The 21,100-nt window shown below is 39.9% G+C and overlaps 1 protein-coding gene across 1 annotated transcript in view; it reads left to right on the plus strand.

The window, feature by feature from the left end:
* UST (uronyl 2-sulfotransferase) overlaps window positions 1-21,100 on the plus strand; it is a 103,116-nt gene that overhangs the window by 35,082 nt on the left and 46,934 nt on the right. Inside the window, exon 4 of the mRNA XM_009281547.2 lies at window positions 7,270-7,423. Within this exon, the coding sequence (XP_009279822.2) occupies window positions 7,270-7,423 (154 nt within the window). The remainder of the gene's footprint in view (window positions 1-7,269; window positions 7,424-21,100) is intronic.

Consider the following 21,100-nt stretch of genomic DNA (forward strand, 5'->3'; position numbering starts at 1 on the left):
TTATTTATTTTTATTTACTGTTTGGTTTCCATGCTCACATTCACACTGTAGCTTATATTACCAGTTCAGGAGTAACTTAATTTAAGAAAGATGTTTATTACTCCAAAAGAGTCCAAAAGAGAATAAAGAGAATGATCAGAAATAGAAAAAATTGACCTGTGAGGAGAGATTGAAAGGGCAGAGAAAGAAAAAAATAATAGAGAAGACTGGGAAAGAGGGGACTGTAATAACACTTTCAAATTTTATATTAAAAAGGTTCTGCAGAGATAAAGGGACTATACGGTTCTTTATGAGTAATGGTAATAGCAGAAGTGGTGGTCTTGAATTGCATCCACAGAGTTCTAGATCAGACATTTAGGAAAAGGCTTGAACAACAAGGACAGCGAAGCAACAGAATAGATTGTACTTGAGGATTTTGGAGCTGGTAGTGGCAATTACATAGCTGATTCTGTCTTCAGGCAAAAAGATGGATTGTGCAGTCCCAAGTCATTTCTAGTCTTTCTCACCCTTGTGTAATGCACGATACAGACTGTTTAGGTTTGAACCTAAAACCTTCATCTTTCAGGAAGGAAATTTAAGTCTTTATTCAAAATCACCAGTAATAGGGAATCTGCTGCCCTTGGTAAATCCTTCCAATACTTCCAATACTTCCAATACAGTTCTTTCGGATTGTAAATTGTGAGTTATTTTTCCTCTGAATTTTTCTGAGAAATTCAATTGTCTCCTTTTCCTTGGATCTCAGAGTACATTTGCCCGCTATGTAAAGACTCCTTTTATCAAATTTTTCCCCTATGTAAGCTTAATGTGTAATTTCTTACAAGCCGTGGTGCAGTCATCTCTCAGCCTTCTCTGTATTTTTTTTTTCTTCTCATTTCTTTTTTCAAGCTGAAGGTTTTCAGTTTCTTGACATTTTTCCATTGCAAGGCATTTTTTTTCATCCTTCTTGTGACTCTGCAGTGAACTTTGTGCATGCTTTGCTTAAAATGGACTCTGTTAGTGGTCATATCAGTGCTGTGCCAGGTTTTTGCTCCTCTCTGCTCCTGCTTCTCAGAAAAAAGGAAACTAGGATTATTCTGGCCTGTAAGGTCTCACATGCTGCTGATGATCTGTGGAGGCATGCAAGTCTTTGCCAGAACTGCTTCTTCCCTGCGAGTGTCCTCTGCTTCTGCTTCTAGATGCTTTGGGTTTTATTTGCCGTACTACAGTGCGTGATGTTTGCTTATGTCGTTTGCCCTGTGGCTCAAGTGGCTCTTGATCAGCAAACCGCTCCATTCATTGTTCTCTCCTTTTGCAACTTTGTTATCTGAAAATGTTATCAGTAGTTTTGCAGTTATCTTCTGAATCACAGATTAACATGTTAAACTGCGTAGATTCAAAGCCTCAAGCATGATGATATCCACAGCTCCCTGTTTGATGGTAATTACATAGAATTTCACATCTGGGACAGGGCAGCCATGTTTTCAATTTCAGTTACATTGATTTTTATAGTCTATACATTGTATACGCGATATATACCACCAAGTTACAGTGATTTTTTTTTTATTATATCCAATTTACTGTATTTCCATTTCCATATAGACATTCCTAGCATTATCTTGAGTAGCTCTCTGCGACTCAGCCTTTTCCACAGGACAGCTGGAATTGCCCATGGCACTCTTGATAAATGTATTCATATGAGAAGTTGAATATGCAATGCCGAGTGCATTGCAACATCCTTTGCGTTATAACCTTCCCAAGAAGTCAAGCCCCAAGATTTTATGTGAACATAACTATCTCAGCCAAATCTGTGGTCTCATCCAATTTTGAAGATGTATCTTTTCTACACACCATGTTTGTTGATTTAATACTTTCCAAAGAGCTGTATCAGCTGTTCTACTATTTGCTGGGAATTTATTGTAATAATTTGTAATTCGTTTTTCTGTTCCTCTATATAACGTGCAACATTTGCATCTCTGAATTATAACGAAATGTTAATCAGAGGTCCGGAGAGATCCTGAGCCAGACCTTTGGAAAGTTTTGAATACAAGGTATCTGGAATTAAGTGATTTAAAATAATGCAGAGTTTGAGTATAGCTGCTGTTAGTGTTTTGTGGAGAATTAGTGTTTTCTCTCTTGTTTCCAGCTGTAACTTTGCATTACGTGAATGAAAACCCAATTAGTATTTCCTTCTCAAGTGTTGCCTTTACTTGAGTTGGGGATGCTATACAGACCCAGGCAGGATTTGTATCAGTGTTGGTGCTGTTCATTATGAGTTTATATATTAAACCACTTTGATATCTTCAGCATAATGAAAGGCATAGGAAAAAAACCCTCATTGTTCAGCAAGAGTGAATGTAAAGGACTGACAGAAATACAACATAAAATATTCTGGGAGATATGCACGATAGCGAAATAGAGGAATATAAAGCTTTATAGTGTAATCTTTTAGCCATTCACTGGTCTGAGGCAGTTTACTGAGCAATTCTCAGAGGACTCAGTTGTGATTTTTACAATGACATTACCCTGACACATCACTTCAGAAGCTGAAATTTCTACTATTGAAATCACAGCTCCAGAAAGGGTAATTAATGAGCGGAGTGTTGTCAGTTTACACTATTTTACTGTTAACCTTGAACCCCTGGGCGTTTTGGATCCCTACACACACCTCAAGAAAAGCTTGAAAACAAGGCCACAGTGTAGGGTGGAGGCACAAAAGCTGGAAGTGAGGCACTACAGACAAAAGCAAGAAGATAAACTCCTTAATTTTGGAGGCTGGCAATACTATGTAGTCCCAGGCAGGCAGAACCTCAGCCCGCTCATCTGGGAATCTTTGCAGAAAATGTAGCAGCTCGTCCTTGAGGAGGGTCCTTGGAGCATCCCAGAAGTGCCTGCTGCCTTGTGTGCAGAATAGGGTTGCTTTGCCGCAAGTGCATGCTAATACAAGATGTTATAATAACTTCTCATTTCAAGATACCTTTTTCAGAAGATAGATTTTGATGTAACTGCATCTTATTTAAGTCCTAAAAAGGTGAAAGTTGTACGTTAGTGCTTTTACGTGATCTCCCTGTGAAGCTGTGCTGCAGAGCAGGTAATGGAGCCGTAACATAATTGGTGTGTAAAGCTTGCTGGGCAATTGTGCTCTCATCGTGTGATTCTCAGTTGTATGAAGCTGTAAAAGGAAATTGTGCTTCCTTTCTAAAAAGGACACAATATGCCTGTCCCTATTAATATAAGGTGACTGTCAGTTCTTATTTGCTTCCGTTACATTGAACTTCTAGCAACCAACTCATTTGTTTAAGGGGAGACGTTTTACATTAAAGTAAAAGAGGCAGCCAAAGTTCTTATAGAGAATAGGTTGGGAGTCGTCTTTTCCTTGAGGAATGTGGTTTGCCTGCAGGGATGAAGCCTGCTTCTGCTTGTGCAAAGAGTTTTGTGCTGAATGGAAATGCGGCAAGCCTCCTGAATTGACATGACGGGACTACCTTTATACCGAACCTTTCTTAAAAATAATTGAAATGAAAACTAATAGGAGCTGAGAGATCCTCCATTTTACAGCCAAGCAAATCACTTGGGTTGAATTTTTTTTCCTTTTCTTTTTTTTAATTCATAAGGGGTTTGTAAATGGTTTTGAACAAAGATTTTGCCCATGTAAATAATAAAATTGGAATTCATAAGAGACATTCTTCTAAGGGGCAGACTTGCAACATCTGGCATACTTCTCAGGCCTTTTTTTTCCCTTTTATTAAAAAAGGGATGGGGGAATATATCATTAATGAACCTAAGTATCATTGATTGAAGCCTGCAACTATGCTATCCCCGTTTTGATGGGGAATCAAAAAATATACCTGTCACAACAGAGCAGTTAAAACTAATGGGATTTAATAATATATACTAAATAAATCAGGAGAACTTAAGTACAGGAAAAGCACTGCAGAGGATCAGTGTATATATTTTCAGTGCTCTGCTGGAGTGGTGGTGTCGTGGCCCACTCTACTCAGTTGCAGCGATGTTCTGCTGGGCATGAGAATGATCAGGTACCTTTATCATGCAGGATCCAATCTTGATCGCACTCAAAAGAAGGTAAGCCTTCTGCTCAGGCCTAGAAAAATATGATTGTGTCCCTTTTTGAATCCTTCACAATAGGTATCTGAGTATAAATAAGGTGACATGATGTGTAGTGAGAGCACAATAAGTTATTGTTTGCAAGAGCATTTTCATGTGGGTGGTGTTAATTTGAAAACTTTCACTCTGGAGAGCTAAGTAATATTTAATATGTTGTGATTGATAGGTACCTAAAAATATGCAGAACATACTTGAACAAATGAAGCATTGATTTCCCTTTTTTTTTTTTCCTCTAAATAGCTTAAGGTTATTGATTTTTAACCAGTAGGAATTTTTATGCCATGTGAGTGCTTCTTAGCTTCCATAAAAAAGTCTCAGTACAGTCCACAGAAACAAATGGTCGGAATTTGAAGTATTATAAACTACGTTTAAAAAAAAATGCAGATTTGAATAAGAGCCAGAACAGGCTTAATTTTTCTAAAAATTCCCTACTTGTTGCCTGGTGGAGCAACTGCAGCTGGGTGTAGACCAGGCTGGTTACAGTGTGTAGGAAATCAAATCAGAAATTTGAGCTGTCCTGTGTTTTGGAGGGGGCACAGTCTCCATTTCAGAAATGAGAAGTTCCTCTGTAGCTCTTTGTGGAAGAGTGACCTCTCATCTCAGCTGTCCTCTTGGGATGGATGAGCTTGCATGTGCCTCTTCTCTCAGAGCTGTTGGTACTGAATTTACAATTCACGTGTTCAGGGACATGACCTTACCAGCAAAAGGACGGGCTCTGACACTTTGGTGGGTTGGTTATGCAATCCAACCCCTCCTTTTCCTTCAGAAAAGACAATGTGTGTTGAATATTTCCATCTAGACAACTAATAGCTGCCTGCTTTTGATTTTTCTCTCTTCTGAGGAGCATTTAGGCTTAACATCCTCTGCAAAACCCAGGCAGGCTATCCCTGCTCTCTTGCTTTTCTGAATCTTGTAGTCTTTCTGTCTCTATCTTAAGACAACTTGCTGCTGCTGTTACTGCTTCTTGCTTTCTTCATTGCTTCCCCTTTTCTTTGCTCTTCTCCACTCCCTTCTGTCTTTAGATCATTGCTGATCTGCATCAAGTAGCAGGAAGATAGTGTGTTCAGTAATTTAGGTGCAACCTATTCTTGCCAGCAATTTCACTTGAAAAATTCAGTTTTCATGGCTACCAGCCATGGCATTCACCAAAAGCTTTCTATTTGAATAAATATTGTCGAAGTGTAATGCCCTCATTGTCCTATGGTATTTGCAGGAATGCCTTTTTTTAACGTAGGTTTTATTTCTGTATAAAGACAAAAAGTAGCAAAGACAAGCTCAAAGAAGAATTCAGGATACTTCCCTTGCACACCCATGTCCAAACTGGGCTATGCACTAATCAGGAAGCAAGGAGCATCTGCCTTCTTAATTGGATTGTTTTAAAGTTTTATGCTGTCTGTACAATTTCAAATTATGGCAGTGATCCTGTGACATTGAGGTCAATGAGATTACTGATATGCATAGTTATTCACGAGACAAGCCTTTGCAGAGTGTATTTAGTGGTCTGGGGAATCATGCAGAATAAAACTCAGGTTGAAACTGTGTGGGATTTTTCTCTTGTCTTTTACTAGAATTCATATTTTTAAACAATTTTGCTGGCTCTTTAATATTTATGAGGAGCCCTGGTCTTTTATTATACATATTCAATTATTCATCTGACTCAAAAGATAAAGAGAAGCCGAGAGAATTTTTTTTACTCTAAAGGGTGTCTTCAGTTTTCTCTCTTTTAAGCTAATATTTTACATTTTAAAAGAAAATATATAAATTGTTACTCAGAAAATCATCAGAGCAGCGACTCAGAAAATCATCAGAGCAGCATTTAAATACTTAAATATGGCTACGTGCTCAGGCTCCCAAAAATAAAGCATAAGCTAGTGCTTAAGTGACAATTGTTCTCCTAAATTGGGGAAACAGAAGGGAGAAACATAATTCATGTTTTTCAATCAGGCAAATACCAAGTTGAATTTATCCTATGAACTTCTCAGTCTGGAAAGGTTTTCTTTTGTTCTTTATCTCACAGCATTTGTAGTCCAGAAGTCTGTTCCATAGCATTAATGTCCATTCTTCAATTTTGACCACAGAAGAGTGTAAGCAACTTACTTTTTTTTTTTCTTCCAGTTAGGCCTGTTCTCCTGATGCTGTGTATTGATGTAAAATACGCAGTCAATATTTTAACACTGTGAAAATACAGTATAATCACAGACCTTCTCAAGCTCCCTTTTCCTCCTTTCCTCTTTTTGTATCCCATCTATTAAACTGAGGATGTTTATTGTTAACTACCAGGAGGAGGCATACAAGAAGGTAACGTTGAGCTGATGAGGTTACTCTGGTTTATCGTCTCATCTCTAAATTGCAGGTACCTATGCTGCATTTTGCTTTTGTGCAGAGCCTGGTCACAGCTGGTTTTACCCTTTCCTTTTCCTTGGACTTGGGTGTACTTGAAATTGATATTTAATTTCTTTCTTGAAGCAGGAATTTTCATATTGACTTTTTAAAAAATAATCTTCATGAAGTGCAGTACAAGGGTAAGGCATTGCATAACCACTAAATAACCTCAAATCCAGCCGGTGGTGCAGGCTAGGGGTGAGGGGAGGAAGATCTGCACAAGTTCCAGCAAATATAAAGATGGAAATACCATGCATATCTGTCAGTTCATCCAAAGGAAGTTTTTTGAAATAAGCTTGAATGTTGCAAAATCCTTTGCACGTTACTACTCTTACTGTACAGGTGAAGGTGATCCAAGGTTGCCTTATGGCAGTTAGTGTTAGGCGGTGCCTGCTCTGACATGACTTCCCAGACGGGAAGCGAGTGTTTCGAAGAAGAAATGCTCATCCTCAGATTCAGCTGCAGAAGGTTCTTCATCTGAAAACAGCAAGGAGAAGACTCAAGAGGCAAAACTATTGACACCGTGGAAAAAATGGTCTCAAACTAAAATGTTTGTAGTACACGTGTAGCTTAATGTGATATCCTAAATGTTCATCCTAAATGTTCATCCTAAAAAGAACTTGCCTGCTTTTACAAAGTTTTGGTAACTACTTGTAAGCTTCTCAGTTTCACTTGTAAAAGCTCTGAACTTCTGTAGAGAATAACCTGAAAACATTCAGGTGAAAGGCAGATACATGTGCCTGTGTGAAACCTTCTGATGAGATTCACCCATTTTTCTTCCCACAGGTTTGGAGGAGACCAGCCGGTGTACATCAATATTATTAGAGATCCTGTCAATCGATTTTTATCCAATTATTTTTTTCGACGTTTCGGAGACTGGAGAGGAGAACAGAATCACATGATCCGTACCCCCAGCATGAGGCAGGAGGAAAGATATCTGGTATGTTTAAATAAAAGGCTCTGATTACCGATTTCCCAGCATCGTTACGTAATGCTGATGTTCAAACTGGATGCTTGGAAAGTGGGAGACTGAGGCATCTTCCATCTTGCATTTTTTCCTCTCTCTTTGTCTTGCCTGGACCTTAGTTTGGTCAGCTTTAGTATGTAGTGTTGCTGATGAATTCAGTGATCCAGTTTGATCTTGTATACGCTGACAGCAAGTCCCAGATTGCCACCGTTGAAATACGGTTGGATTTGTACTGTATAGTGATTAGGCATAATAATTCTGCCCATATTTATCACTGTGAATATTCAGACAGATTTTTAGGTTGAAATGATGCCTGTAACTGTGCAGCCTCAGAGGAAAATTGGGAAATGGAGCAATTCAGTGAGCCCAAGCCTCTAATGTTCTTGCTGGTAAGTTGTGCACAGTGTTCTTTATACCAGGGCTCTGATCTCAGTTCTTGGTTTGGTTTTGTTGCCTTTTTTGGATTAAGAAGGTGGCAATAATACTGGATAAGCTGTTCATAATAAGTTTTAATTTTGCGCAACTGCTGAACTGTCATAACGCCTGTCAGCCTTCGTCACAGACCGAGGTCCCGTGGCAGTAGGCGTTCTACAAATGCTGAATGAGAAACACAGAAGCTAGGGAGGTGGTCGGGTTGTTTCATGCTGTTCTCTTTGCACGCACACCGACACCTCCCTAAGAAGACAAAAAGGTGGAATTAATTCTTACCCTCTCTATAATGGAGATCCAGTTTGATTGGACTGAGCCGTCAGCCGCACTTGAACCTGCAGAGAGTTCAATGACACAGCAATGACAGGACAGCTTGATGGTCTGCTATGAGATGTTGCAGGCCAGACGTAACATCAAAACAAGAGAGGGCTGTGGCTTCTGGAGAGCAAAGAGAGAGGATGTTTTGACAGTGTTTTGGAGGGGCAGTAGAGTATGAGATGTGGTGTGGATGAGCCATGGAGAGCACAGCTCTGAACGACTGCCACACAACACATTTCAGTCCTAGCTGAGGTCAGATGGATCCATGGAGGGCTGGGTTTTTTCCCGTGTGACACGGCTGATTTCTTTTGTACTTTACTACTGTTGTTTGTCATGCAAAGCCCTGTGAACAGATAAACTTATAAATTATGAATAATTGAAGGAGGGGGGTATCCATGTAACTAAGTATAGCCTTAAACTTTAATGACATCTGCTATACAGATATAAACTCATTTCAATAATGTTGCAAAGGGTTTCTTATTTGTCTAGAGATACCGAAGAGGTCCCTGTATCAGCTGAGCAGGTTTTGACCTGGTGTGCAGAGTTGGAAGGCGGTCCAACAGCTTTGGGTGCTGTGTGCATGGACTTCTGTTTCCTCATCTGTGAATGGGACAGGGGGGTTGCAGGAATGAATGTGGGTGGGTTTTTTACTACATTATTATTTTGTTAGCGCTGTCATGTTTTCTTTTTTGAAAATGTTAAAAATAAGTGGTACAGTCTGTACTTCACTCTGAGTGCCTCTGCTTCTCATCTGAAGTGGAACGTGCAGTGATTGGCACCTCTCATGACTGACTGACTCTGTAAAAGCTGGTATTAATTCAGTACTGCCTGTGCAGTTTAAGATGTGATGTGTACAGCCAGTAAAATTTTACTTCAAGCAGAACTGAAATGAATAGATCTAATTCCTGTTGTTTGTGTTGGTTTAAAAGCTAATAGAAAGAAATCACCTTGCATTTTTGTTTGCGTTGGGATGTTCTTTAAGAAATTAATTATTTATATGCACACGCACATATTTACACATACACAGATCAGTACACAAGCAATAATGAAAAGGAAATAAAAAGTGGCCGTCTAAGGTCAGTAGTCATTTTGTTCAAAAGGCAGTTTGTCGGTCTGAGGCACCATCAGCATCCTTTATAAAAACTATTTTTGCTTTTTTGTTTTGATCTTCTCTGTTGGTAATTCAGTGTTAGAAGCCTGGAAATGTTTTTGGAATCTGTCCTCCATCCCTCCTTGGCAGACTTTGGCTGTCACTTGCGCTGCTCAAAGAGGACGGTTGCTCCTGTCACAGTAACGTATAGGCCACCCGCCACTGAAATTCATTTTAACAAAAGCCACTCATTCCGAATGTTAAGCATTTTTAAGACTTGTGCTATCCAACCACATAATATATTGCATGACTGCATTTTAATCTTTTCCTCAGTGGTGCAAGGAAATCTGCTGGCATATGTTTTAAAACTCGGGTAATGGATTTTGTGGAATGGTAGCTTCAGAAGTCTGCTAAATCAATTGCCTGATCTAGCTGCGTGCGAAGAAAATAAGCAGCCAGTTTTACCTCTGAGCATGAGCTAGTGTGGCCCTTCAGCACACAACTGATGGCTGGCCTGGTTGCTGGCCTCATACCTTTTGCAACTCTTCCCTAATATTTTTTTTCTTTTTTTTTTGATTGAAAACTCACCATAAAGCATTGCTTTTTTACAGGGGACTATTTGAAGCATAAGCTTAGATTTAGCGTGTTAAATAGTTTCTATATTGATCACAGTATTAAACCCAAGTCATCTGGGATGAGGTGTGCCTGACTGTGAGCCGATACGTGAAAGCAGGGGGCAGGATACAAGAAGCTTTTACTTCTCTTCTTCCATCATGCCTCAGATCAACAGCTAGGAAAATACAAAACTGCTGATTGCTCCACAATGTGGAGCTCATTGCTGAAGAGCCTGAGAAGTTGACAGCAGTTACAGACTTACAAAATGGACTGGAAAAGCTGTAAATGTTAACTCCTCTGTTTTATTAGGACAGACAGGTTTGCCTGAGGAAGGATGTACATCTTTTGAAATGGGGGTATGAAGGGCTAATTGTGCTTTTCTCAACCATGATGTTCCTTGCTTCCCATCTTTTGGAAGGTGTTGTGGGCAACTGGGAACCTTTCCAGGCCATCTTGGCATCTTGGTCAATAGCTGCCAACACTGGCCTGCTCCCTTGAAAAGCTGAGGGCAGTGTGCATTTTCTCTCAGAAACTGCAGTGTGAAAGTGTGACACACTTTATAGAGTGTCAGCACCTCTATAAAGCGGGCTCTAAAGGGAGGAAAAGCATTTTAAGATCAGGTTTTGTATCCGATGAACTCCTGCTTGGCCATCGGGTTGTGATATCCTTAATGCAGGCATTCCCAGCCCTCAGTTCTGATCCTTAAGAGAAGAACGGAGGTGAAAAAAAACATTGAAGTCTTGTAGTACCTTGGGCGCTGGTTTTTTAACTTTGAAAATCTGAACTGCTGACATTGCAAAGATCAGAAACGGAGACCGAAATTTCCATCGTTCGCTGATCATTTAAAATTTTCTCTGAATAGAGCTTCAGGCTTTGACTCTGTTCCAGAGCAAACAACCGTTCATTCAGGAGTCAGATAAATTGTTTTAAATGTTTCGGTAAATGTTTGTGTTTACCGAAATTTAATTGAAAGCCAGGATAGAAAACAAGCCCTTTATTCACAAGCCAGATAAGGCAGAGGCAGCTGCTGCAATGTGAGACTTTCCACCCAGATCAGCCAGCTCCTTGCCCCGACCTGGCGCTTTCTCTGCTGGCGTGAGTTACTGTCAGTGATCTACAGAGATCACCGCTAAGCTGCCCAAGCTTCCCCAAAATAAATAGCGGGAACACATTAGTGTGGAATATGGCAGAGAAGTAATGGTCTGAAACAGTGGCGAGTGCCTCAGGTCAAGTCTCAAGCACACTCACACAAGAGTCACCCTACCTTATGGTCCTGTGAGATGAGATAAATTCACAAAAGTTAATTTAAATCCATTGTAGTGAATGTGTTTCAGGTTGAACTACAGTTCTCGGAGTAAATACGCTTCAGTAAAGCAAGTAACCCCTTATCAGTGCAGCTGTGAGTGCTGCTGGTACCAAGCAAAAGAAAAATATGCACCAGATGATTTAGTTTAAGGCCTGAGAGTGCAGAAGGTAGGAAGCACTCCTGATAAAGAGCAGGACTACCATAAATATTTGAAAGCTTTGTATTAAAAATTGTCCTCTCTAGAAGGTTTGTTAGTAATTACCTAGTATTTATTACAACTGCAGTGTGAGACATCAAATATAAAAGGTATGTATGGGTTTTTCATCTTTCCTTAATACTTGCTAAAACTTTGATCTAAAACAGCTAAGGCTGAATGAGTGTGTGAAGCAGTGTGGGCTGTGTATTGCTGCCTGAATTGCAGGAAATCTGGTTATATGCGATTCTGGTCTCTGTTAGGCTCACAAATAACATGGCTCCTAACTCACTCAAGTACAAAATCTAAACATCTTTGAGCTAATTTGCCAGAAGAGAGAGGTTTTATATAAAAAGGATTGTTCAGTAAATTAAGAACTTGTCACCTTCCTATAGGACGTTTCAGATTTTCGTTATAATTAGCGGTTAAGTTTGCAATGCATCTGTCAGGCTCAGCATAGTCTTTCAACTTCATCTCTGAAAATAAATATGCTTTCTCAGCTAAAAATAAAAATATTCTAACAATATTCAGCCTCAGTTATGCTAAAGATTACTCATGCAAGTAATCCCATAAAGGAGCATCTGTCTTTTTGTCTTTTAAATTAAACGTTAAAATATTTGTAAGAAGTGTGTTAGGATTACTGCGAAGGAGGGAAGTAAAATTCAAAGGACATCAGGGAACTTTCCGGTCAGATTTCTTACAGTAGGGACCTCTCCTGTGGCAAAGATTGGCTTTTCTTGCTAAATATTTAAATGAATGTTGTTTAGGTTATTTCATAAAGTTCAAACAAAATTCTAGAAAAAGCTGAACGGTTAAACTCCATAGAACAATTTTTTTGTATTCCTGAATTTTGAGACTTTCCTTTTATGACTACATTGTTTTTCATTAATATGAAAAATATTCTTTTACCAGTCGCATTGGTTTTCTGACAGCAGCTAGCTGTCTTAGTTCCTGTCTTTATCGGGATAACAGAAACATTTAACCATGGCTAATTGTATTGTGAATTGTCATCAGTAGTAACGCATCGAGCTTTCTCCTTCATGACTTTAGATACATTTTAGAAGCTTTCCAGTCTGCCAGGGACGTGGCCTTCAGGAGAGACCATGGTATGGAGCCCATGCCTCCCCTCCTGACTGTCACTCTCATGCGTGTGTTTCTGTAGAAAAAAAGGCAGCGGGAGAGTTGCCTGTCTGCAGGTTTGGTGGAGGGGGGTTCATTTCTGTGTAGGATTTTTCTGCTGAGGACCTCACAAGGGGCTACACGTGTCCGTTGATCGAACCTTTGAACTTTCGGTGAGGGTCTGGTGAACTTGGCTAACATTGTTTAGATTGGAAATCTGAGGCATGCAGAGGTTAAACGGATTTGCCTATGTCTGTGCAGCGCATACCAAATACTAGGGAGTTAAATATATAAATAAAAAAGTACATTTTTCAGTTACTGACCTAAAACCATTTTATGCACCCTCAGCGTTTTCCCTAACTTACCCCCATTCACACAGTAGTCATTTTGCTCCCTGTGTTGTGTATCAGTGCTGAGATGGTTTGAATTGGTCCTTGGACGTCCCACAACACAGTGTGTCCTGAGCTGCAGCGCAGCTTCGCAGCCGTAGATCTGGTTCGAGGATCACACAGTAGCATCGATCTCTCTGGCTGGGACTGGGCTGCCGGGAGGGCACTGCTGAAGCGCAGCCACCTGTCAGCTGACCCAATTAGAACAGTTTGCTGCTTCTTCCCTCTACTGAGTGCTTTTAATAGTCTCCAGCTGTTCCCTTTTACTGCAATAACTCTTCACAGCAAAATTTCTGGCCCGTTTTTGTAACTCTTCATCTGCTGTGTATGCTCTAAAGCACCATCTTTCCCTTAGGTTCTCCCATTTTGTATTAATAATTTATTGAATCACGAAGTTAATGATAATTCAGACCCCAGCTGGAGGAGGGACTGATTAAACAACTTATAAAATGTAATATTATAGGAAATGTTTTCATGGCTGACATTTACTTTTCAGTGGCTTTAATTTACAAACCAATATTTTTTAATGTTCCCCTGCGGAGTTTGCATTCCAAACGTTGCAGCATTATGCAATTATAGGAGAGCAAGAAAATGTGCCTTCCTAATCTGTTTTCATTTACTAGTCTGATTAAATTGCACGTGGTAAATAAACAATATATCATTGGTTAAGACTGCAGCACTAAAATCTTTGATGCAATTCATTTTACATACTTATATTAATAGCAAAGATAAAAAGATCTGGATTTTATTAATACCATGCTTTTATTTTAATGATACCATTCTGTATTGCATTCCTTTTCGTGGAGGCAGGATACAGGATAACCACAGTATTTTGCTTCAGAATCTAAAAACACGAAGTATTTTTTCATGCAATGTTGTACTGGTCTGAAAATTTCTGGCTGTTGCAAATGTTAAGAAACTACACGAGAAACCAGAACCCACATAGCAGAAGAGTCCCCAGTACTAAGTACCCACAATTTTATTTAAACTTAACATTACTACAGGGTCTTAGCACCACCAATAAGCAGTATATGGTATTTAAGACATTTGTATATATTGTAATTTATGTTCTTTTTTTTAAGGACCTAGCTGTATTCGGTAAGTTGAGAATGATGAATATTCATTTCTATGGTGATTTTGCCAAGTTTGTTATTTGTGCCTTTCTAAGCATGAATACAGGATAGCTCTTGATGTTCTCTTTTGTGTTCTTTTTTTTGTTTTTATGTGTTGTGGTAGCCTGGGGAACTAGTTTTCTCCAGCTTCTCTATAAGAAGCTATTGTTCATAGGGTGGAAAATGCCAAACGCGGAACAAAGAGTCTAATACATGGCCTTCTACGGCCGTATAAACTGTAGAAGAGAAGAGGGTATGTCCATGTTATATTTTCAGGAGATATGTTTTTGGAGATTGAAACAAGAACAGAAAGGAGCATTCATGTGTAGCCCGGGGATAAAAGCCAGTCTTGCCTTCAGCGAAGGTGGGAAAGCAGTTTGGGGGGGAATAGTCCTTATTTTGCATAGAAAATTATGGGTTCTCAGCAGGCTGTTACCAGTCAGGAGTGAGATCTTGTGTGTGTGGTGGACGGTTCTGCCATAGTATCAGCTCAGTTCTCAGTAGCAGTCAAAAAAAGGCAAATCAAAAGCAATAGAGAACAAAACAGAGAACCTCATTGTGTATAAATCTGTAGCGTGGCTGCATTTGACTTCCTTCATTTGACATTTGTGACCCATTCCCAAAATGGGTTTGGAAGAACTGGAAAATACTCAGAAATGGGTAGGAGCAATGATGAAAGGATGGCATAACGTCCGTACAAGGAATGACTAAGTAGATTAGGACTCTTCAGATGAGGAAGAAGTAAACAAAGGAAAGGATATGAGAAGACAAATTTGCAGGAGGCATGGAAAAGTTGCATCAAGGACGATTGATTGTGGGCTGTTTCAGTGCGAGACCTAGAAGATCCCAACTGGAATGGGCAGTTGCCAGATCCAGGGAAGAGCAGACAGATGGGATGGTTCGGACAACATGTAACTAAGCCATGGAAGTCCCTGCTGGACATTGTTGTGGATAACAGAATTTTATATGTGTTCAAAAAAGGAAACATTTTAGGAAACATTTCTTTACAGAGGTGGTGGTCAAACACTGAAACAGGCTTCCTAGAGAGATGGTCGATGCCCCATGCCTGTCAGTGTTTAAGAGGCATTTGGACAATGCCCTTAATAACATGCTTTAACTTTTGGTCAGCCCTGAATTGCTCAGGCAGTTGGACTAGATGATCGTTGTAGGTCCCTTCCGACAGAAATATTCTACTCTATTCTGTTCTACTCTATTTAAAAAGAGGAAATACGTAGCCTTCAAGGGCTATTAATTACCAAGGCAAGATCTCTTAATCAGAAAATCTTTGATAAGTACATAGACGGAGCCTCGGGGGTACCCAGAAAATGGTCCTGTGCATGTGGTAGAAGTTCCTCATAGCCCATACTGATTTTCTGAAATTGGTGACTGCTCTGGGTAGCTCAAAGGCAAACTTTGTAATTACATGCTTGTAAATGAATTCTACTACTAGGTGATTTATATAAGATAGTTACTATTATAGACATCTCCAGTTGAATGTATTGTATCTTGACTTTAAAAGCAATTGAGTGTTCTTGGGTTTATGCCATAGTGGCTAAGCTTTTGTCATCTTACAGCTCTGCCAATCAAATGAATTTTTGTAATTTCCAAACTGGCACTGAAGCTCTTATTAACACTGTCATGACTATTCTCAAGTTTATCTTAAAAAGCTGAGGTACAAATATATTTAAAGTATGAAATGCATTCACAACTTTACCTTATGCACTGCTAATAGTAGAGGTACCAAAACAGAAGAGGTGAAAATCCTGAAGATAGTGGGTTTAAACATTTTTTTCAGTGCACGCTTTCCAGAAAGTAGAAGTCTCTTGGTTTTGATGTACAATAGTTTTAGTATGGATGAGTTTCAGGTGTTTTGATAATTTTTGAAAGTCTCGATTTGAGTATTTGTGTTTTCAGTTCTCATGTATTTTGTTAACGTGAAAGCAACAGGAAGACACACTAAGGAGACAACACTTAAATGGTTCCCAGTAAGTGATGACTTAACGATAATTATCTGGCAAGTAACCATTGCAGGTGAATGGAAACAGGAGAATCTGCGTGTGATGTGAATGTTACCTTCAGTGCATAGTCCAACGTTTTGTGCGTTGTGAAGCTGGAGAGTAGTCTTTAGTAGTCATCAAGTAAAACTAATAAATGATTGATATTTTGTTTGTCTGAAGTTGGAATAGAATGATTTTTAGAACTGCAATGTTTTATCATCCAGAAAAAAAGAATGCCTCCAATTTCCATTTCTGTTAGTATAATAAGATTAATTTTAAAATTTAAAGTTACATTTTATACATGGCATAAATAACAGAGGTGGGGCATTGACCAGCAAATCGTCTGTTTTAAAAATATGATGTAATCACATATATATATATTTGTGTGTGTGTGTATTTAGAAGTAGAAGTCTGACTTCTTAAAATTTTTGGTATTGTATTCATGTTTAATTAAAAAATGTTTTGAAGTCTTGTCTAACGAAATCGTGGTAGCCTTCCCTAGAAAACCCTATGAAATACCCTCCTAAGTACACTCCTTGCTAGGAGTAGACCTGTTTCCTTTTCCTGGTTGCTTTATGCTCAAACCACCTCAAATGAAAACTGTTTTATTGGCAGTGTGGTGGGGAAGGAAGCTGCAGTACCTTTTAGTCCTCTTGATAGAGGAAGGGCAGAGAGAGGCAGCCCTCCCCGTACTGCCAATATATTGGACGTGTTCAAGCTGTGGCGTGATAATGTAATTTCAAGCAGTCAGATACTCACTTCAGTCTGTAGGTGTCAAAACCTGCAGGAACTGACAACCTGTGAGAATAAAACTGAATTTATTAGCCCGTTTTATTTCTTGTCTGTCACTCTCCTTCCTCTTTCCTTTTTGCGGTTTATACATAAGTTTTCTGGCTGTCAGCACTGCCAGCGAAGTGAAATAAACTGAAATCCTGATCTCTAAAACTTACTTGCTAAAGCAAAGCTGAAGCTTTCAGGTGGTGGATGGCAGGGAGAATTCAGGGTGGTGGGGTTTGGAGAGCCGCCTGGCCATGGTGCGTGGCTCATGCAGTGAGGGATAGCCATGTTTTCATGAAAACATCCCAAGTTTGTCCTGGGCTTTAGGTGTTTGTTGTCAACAAAATATTATTCTATCGTGTAATTTTTGGTGGTGGTGTGGACTCTTCTATTGACTGCAAAATGACTGGGTCACGCTTGTGAATTCTGTATTTTTAAGACTCTGAAGGAGTTTATGTTGAAACCACATGCAAGCAAGATGTGGCATGTTGCAGAAAAAAGGGACATTCAGTGCCCAGACACACTCAAGACTTAGTTTATCCTATTTCTTGTACATCTTCTGAAGTCTCTAGGGTTTATTCTAGGCTGCAGAGTGAAATCCTGTGCCTGGTCCTGGTGCCAGCTCACATGGACCCCAGGGCCTGTTGGAGCACGGGGTGCTCCTTTCTGTTCAGCACTCAGGCTCACGTCCCTGGAGCTGGGGCTCACACGGGGTGCCTGAATGTCTCTTGGGACACAGCTGAGGTCCATGTCCACGCTGAGGGGGTGGGAGGCGCTTCCCAGCCAGCCCACCCAGCAGAGCCTGCCGAGCCTCCACAGCTTCTTGCCTCGCTGCCTTTCCCAGCAACTGCACAGTGTCTCAGCTGCCTCCACACACACCCTCCCAGCAGGTACTGGTAGGGTAAAGTCACTGCCAAGGTTTTTCAGATGCTAAAGCTGATACATTGTTTGTCTGCCCAGGCTAAATGAAAATACTAGTGCCTGTGACCAATAGATATTCAGCTGGGGAAACCCCTATCCAGTACCTTCTCTTTGGACAATGTCAGACCATGGCTTTAAGGTTTGACTTCTCAATAAAGAACAGCTTGGAGCACCACGGAGAAGATGCCAGCCCTGCTTAGTTTGACAATGTAATCTTTCAAATTAGGATATCATGTGAACTTAGGACCGAGAAGAACAAGAAGGAGCTGGAGGGGTGGATGGAGGAGAGAAGAGGGGGAGCTGCTGGCAGGAATAGGAGGAGAAGTCTCAAATCCAAGTCCTCAGCGCAGGGATCACAATGTTTTCCGGGATGGTGTTGCTATTTGTTCAGGTCTTTCTAGTAAAATGGAGGAAGGGACAAAATAAAGAAAGGTTACTTGATTTAAAAGGACTAATGTCAATAATCACAGCAGGAATGCCTGATTCAACAATAAAAATCTTACGTGAGATTTGAGGGCATCTGTGGCCACTGTTCAGACTCGCTTGTCATAGAATCATAGAATAGTGCTCTATTAGAGCACTATTCATAGAATCGTAGAATTGTCCTCTGAGAGCAATGCTTCCTGTTTTAGAGCACACAGTCTTTACCCTGAGTATCACACTGGAAGCTGTTAGGACAGGGAGCGCTTCCCTGTGCAAGACACACCTCCCTGTGCACTGCTGTGATCAGCCCTCTCTGTCTCTTTCATGAGTGGAGAAGGACATGCATTGGTTTCTCTGCAGCGTCAAGTATCACCATCCTCCTTTGCTGAATGAAGACTACGTAGTGTTAGTAGTAAGTAAATGTAACGAAAGATACTTAAATTGTAAGGGTCTTGCATTCACAATATTGTGAACACAGCGTATTGCATGCTGAGTAGTGTCTCTTTTTTCTTTTCATTTAAAAATAAAAGTGACTATAATTCTTGACCCACTAAACACATGCAAATAAAGGAAAGAACCTTTCCTGTATTTCGCGATAGTGAAAATGAAGCACAGAGGTGCGAATTTAGTTTTTGTTTCTGTCTCATCACAGAATGAACAGATCTGAATTGGGGAATAGTTTGGGCCTACACTAAGTAGGGTTCACATTATGGAGCTCAGCATTGATGAAACAAATGGTGAGAAAGTCATTTCTACCAAACTCTTTCTCTAAGAAACATCTGAAGTGCACTCTTTGATATTTTAATTTTACATATAAACCAAGGCTTACCCACCCAAAAAGCAGGTGTTGGCTGTCTAGTCTTGCTCTGTTTGCTTCAGTATGCTCCTGTGAAGTAGAAACACGCATTTGTGTTTCTACAAAACAACAACCAGAAGCCATAGGTTTTTGTTGGCAACTGGATTGGGATGTTCTCTCCGGTTGCTTGGCCCTGCCTGGCAAGTGGCTGGTGTGTTTTCCCACAGGAGTGCTCTTCAGGTGTCAGATATTCCAGAAATCAGATTTTCCATCTTGGCATAAAGGATATTGCTGCAGATGTTTTTTCGTTTTGGTTTTTTCTTAGAGATTTTTTTTTTTCCCCCAAGAGTGTAAGTTGTGTTATGAGGTTATCAGCACACTAATAACTTCAGTTAAATGAACTTTTTAGTATGGAGGCTCCAGGCTCATATTAGGTGTCCTCCCTTCTCATTTTTTCCCAAAGGGATATGAAAGGATCAGGGACTTGAGACAATGGAGATAGATTGTCGTCTTTGTCAGACCGATAAACAATTGCAATCAGAAGAGCAGTTGGCAAGTTTTGTTGCTTAGTGCAGTAGCTTTGGGAAGACTAATGGCTTCTGTGCCCTGATATGAGGACTGATTCAAACCACATGCTCTAAGGCATCTTGACACCTTAGTGAAATGGAAACCCAAAGGAAATAAACCCAAGCATCTGAAGGATATTGATGGTCGCTGAGAGTCCTTCAGAAAGCTATGCACCCCCTGATTCCTTCAGCCTTTTTGTTGTGGTTTTTACCTGAATTCAAAAGAAAAGAATAAAAGCAGTTGGTCATAACTTGGTGAGATGGTGTTGCCAGAAGAAAACCTGAGGGCACAGGGTGTGACAAGCTGCAAACCTGTGTGTGTTGGCATTGGGTGGGGTATGGGGCATTTGGCCATTGTTTCCTTATAGTCAGTCAAGTAAGGAAGGGTATTGCTGCCAGGAACTCAGTTTTTCAGTCTTATAATTCTACCTTTTTTGAAGAAGAGAGAAAACAGGAGACAGGTGTCGACTGTTTCAAATACCTTTCCCCCCCCCCCCCCCCCCCGCCCATACGACACAAATAACCCTATTCAAAAATACACACATCCCTCACCGGTTGGCTGATGATGTTGCATGGTAGTGAACTATCACGGGGGTGGGGGGGGGCCTGTCTTGAATGAAAAGGTAACTCCATCTTTCAGAATAAGCAGTAGGCCTTCCGTGTCAGTTGAGAAAATATGTTGTCCGTGAACTGTTTCAAGGTAGGGAAATTTTCCTTTGAAGTAAAAGCAGCATTCACTTTTCTGATTTTTATTCCAAGCATTCTTTTCTTTTTTTTTTTTTTTGTTGCTGACTAGTATTTTCAAAGCTCCTATATCTATAGTTACTATACATAAAAACAAATAAAAAACCCCACCAAAAAACTCAACAAAGGGTTTTCAGCTGATTATTTGTTGTTACAGACTCCGGAATGTGGACTACCATTGTTTTAGCAAAGCTGCCTACTGCTCAGTGAATTACAGTGAATTAGTCTAGTCAGGTTACCTTGAACACAACTTTTTCCTATGAACTCTGATCCAAGCAAAGACAGCCACTATTCATAACTGAGCTTGTCAAGAGTAATTTCCTTTTTCTTGGGGAAGAATCCACTAACCGCTGGCAAATAGGAAACTTTCCGTGGTGAATATGGATTGCTAAATGAGATATTTTATTTTTTTTTAGAAATTAATTTTCTGTTCTCTTTAAGAGGAAAAAACAAAACTAAAGTGCTCATCAGTGGTTGAAAGAAAAAATAAAACAAAGTGTCTTCAGAATGTAGTCTAAAGAGATGATGCCTTTGATAAACAGGAAGAAAAAAAAGCAGATGTTACATTTTTGCGCTCCTTCTAGCAGAGTTATTAACCTCCATGATTTTATAATTGATCTTGTTACTTGCTGTGCTTTTTGAAGCCATAGCACCTGAGATGAGGGGATTGAGAGATTCTGGGTTTCTGTGTGGGGAGGGAGGCATGGTTTTGTTTTTCAGAGTTGTAGAAAAGAACTTCAGCAGATGACTCAACTGTCAAAAAATAAAGAAAGAGGCAAATAGGAACATTATTTGTTCCTCTGAGCCTTGTAATTTTAGGAGTTCTTTAAATACTTGGAGTTGTCAATACAGCAA

The sequence above is a fragment of the Aptenodytes forsteri genome, unplaced genomic scaffold (assembly GCF_000699145.1).
Source record: "Aptenodytes forsteri isolate BGI_AS27 unplaced genomic scaffold, ASM69914v1 Scaffold82, whole genome shotgun sequence".
Taxonomy (NCBI): domain Eukaryota; kingdom Metazoa; phylum Chordata; class Aves; order Sphenisciformes; family Spheniscidae; genus Aptenodytes; species Aptenodytes forsteri.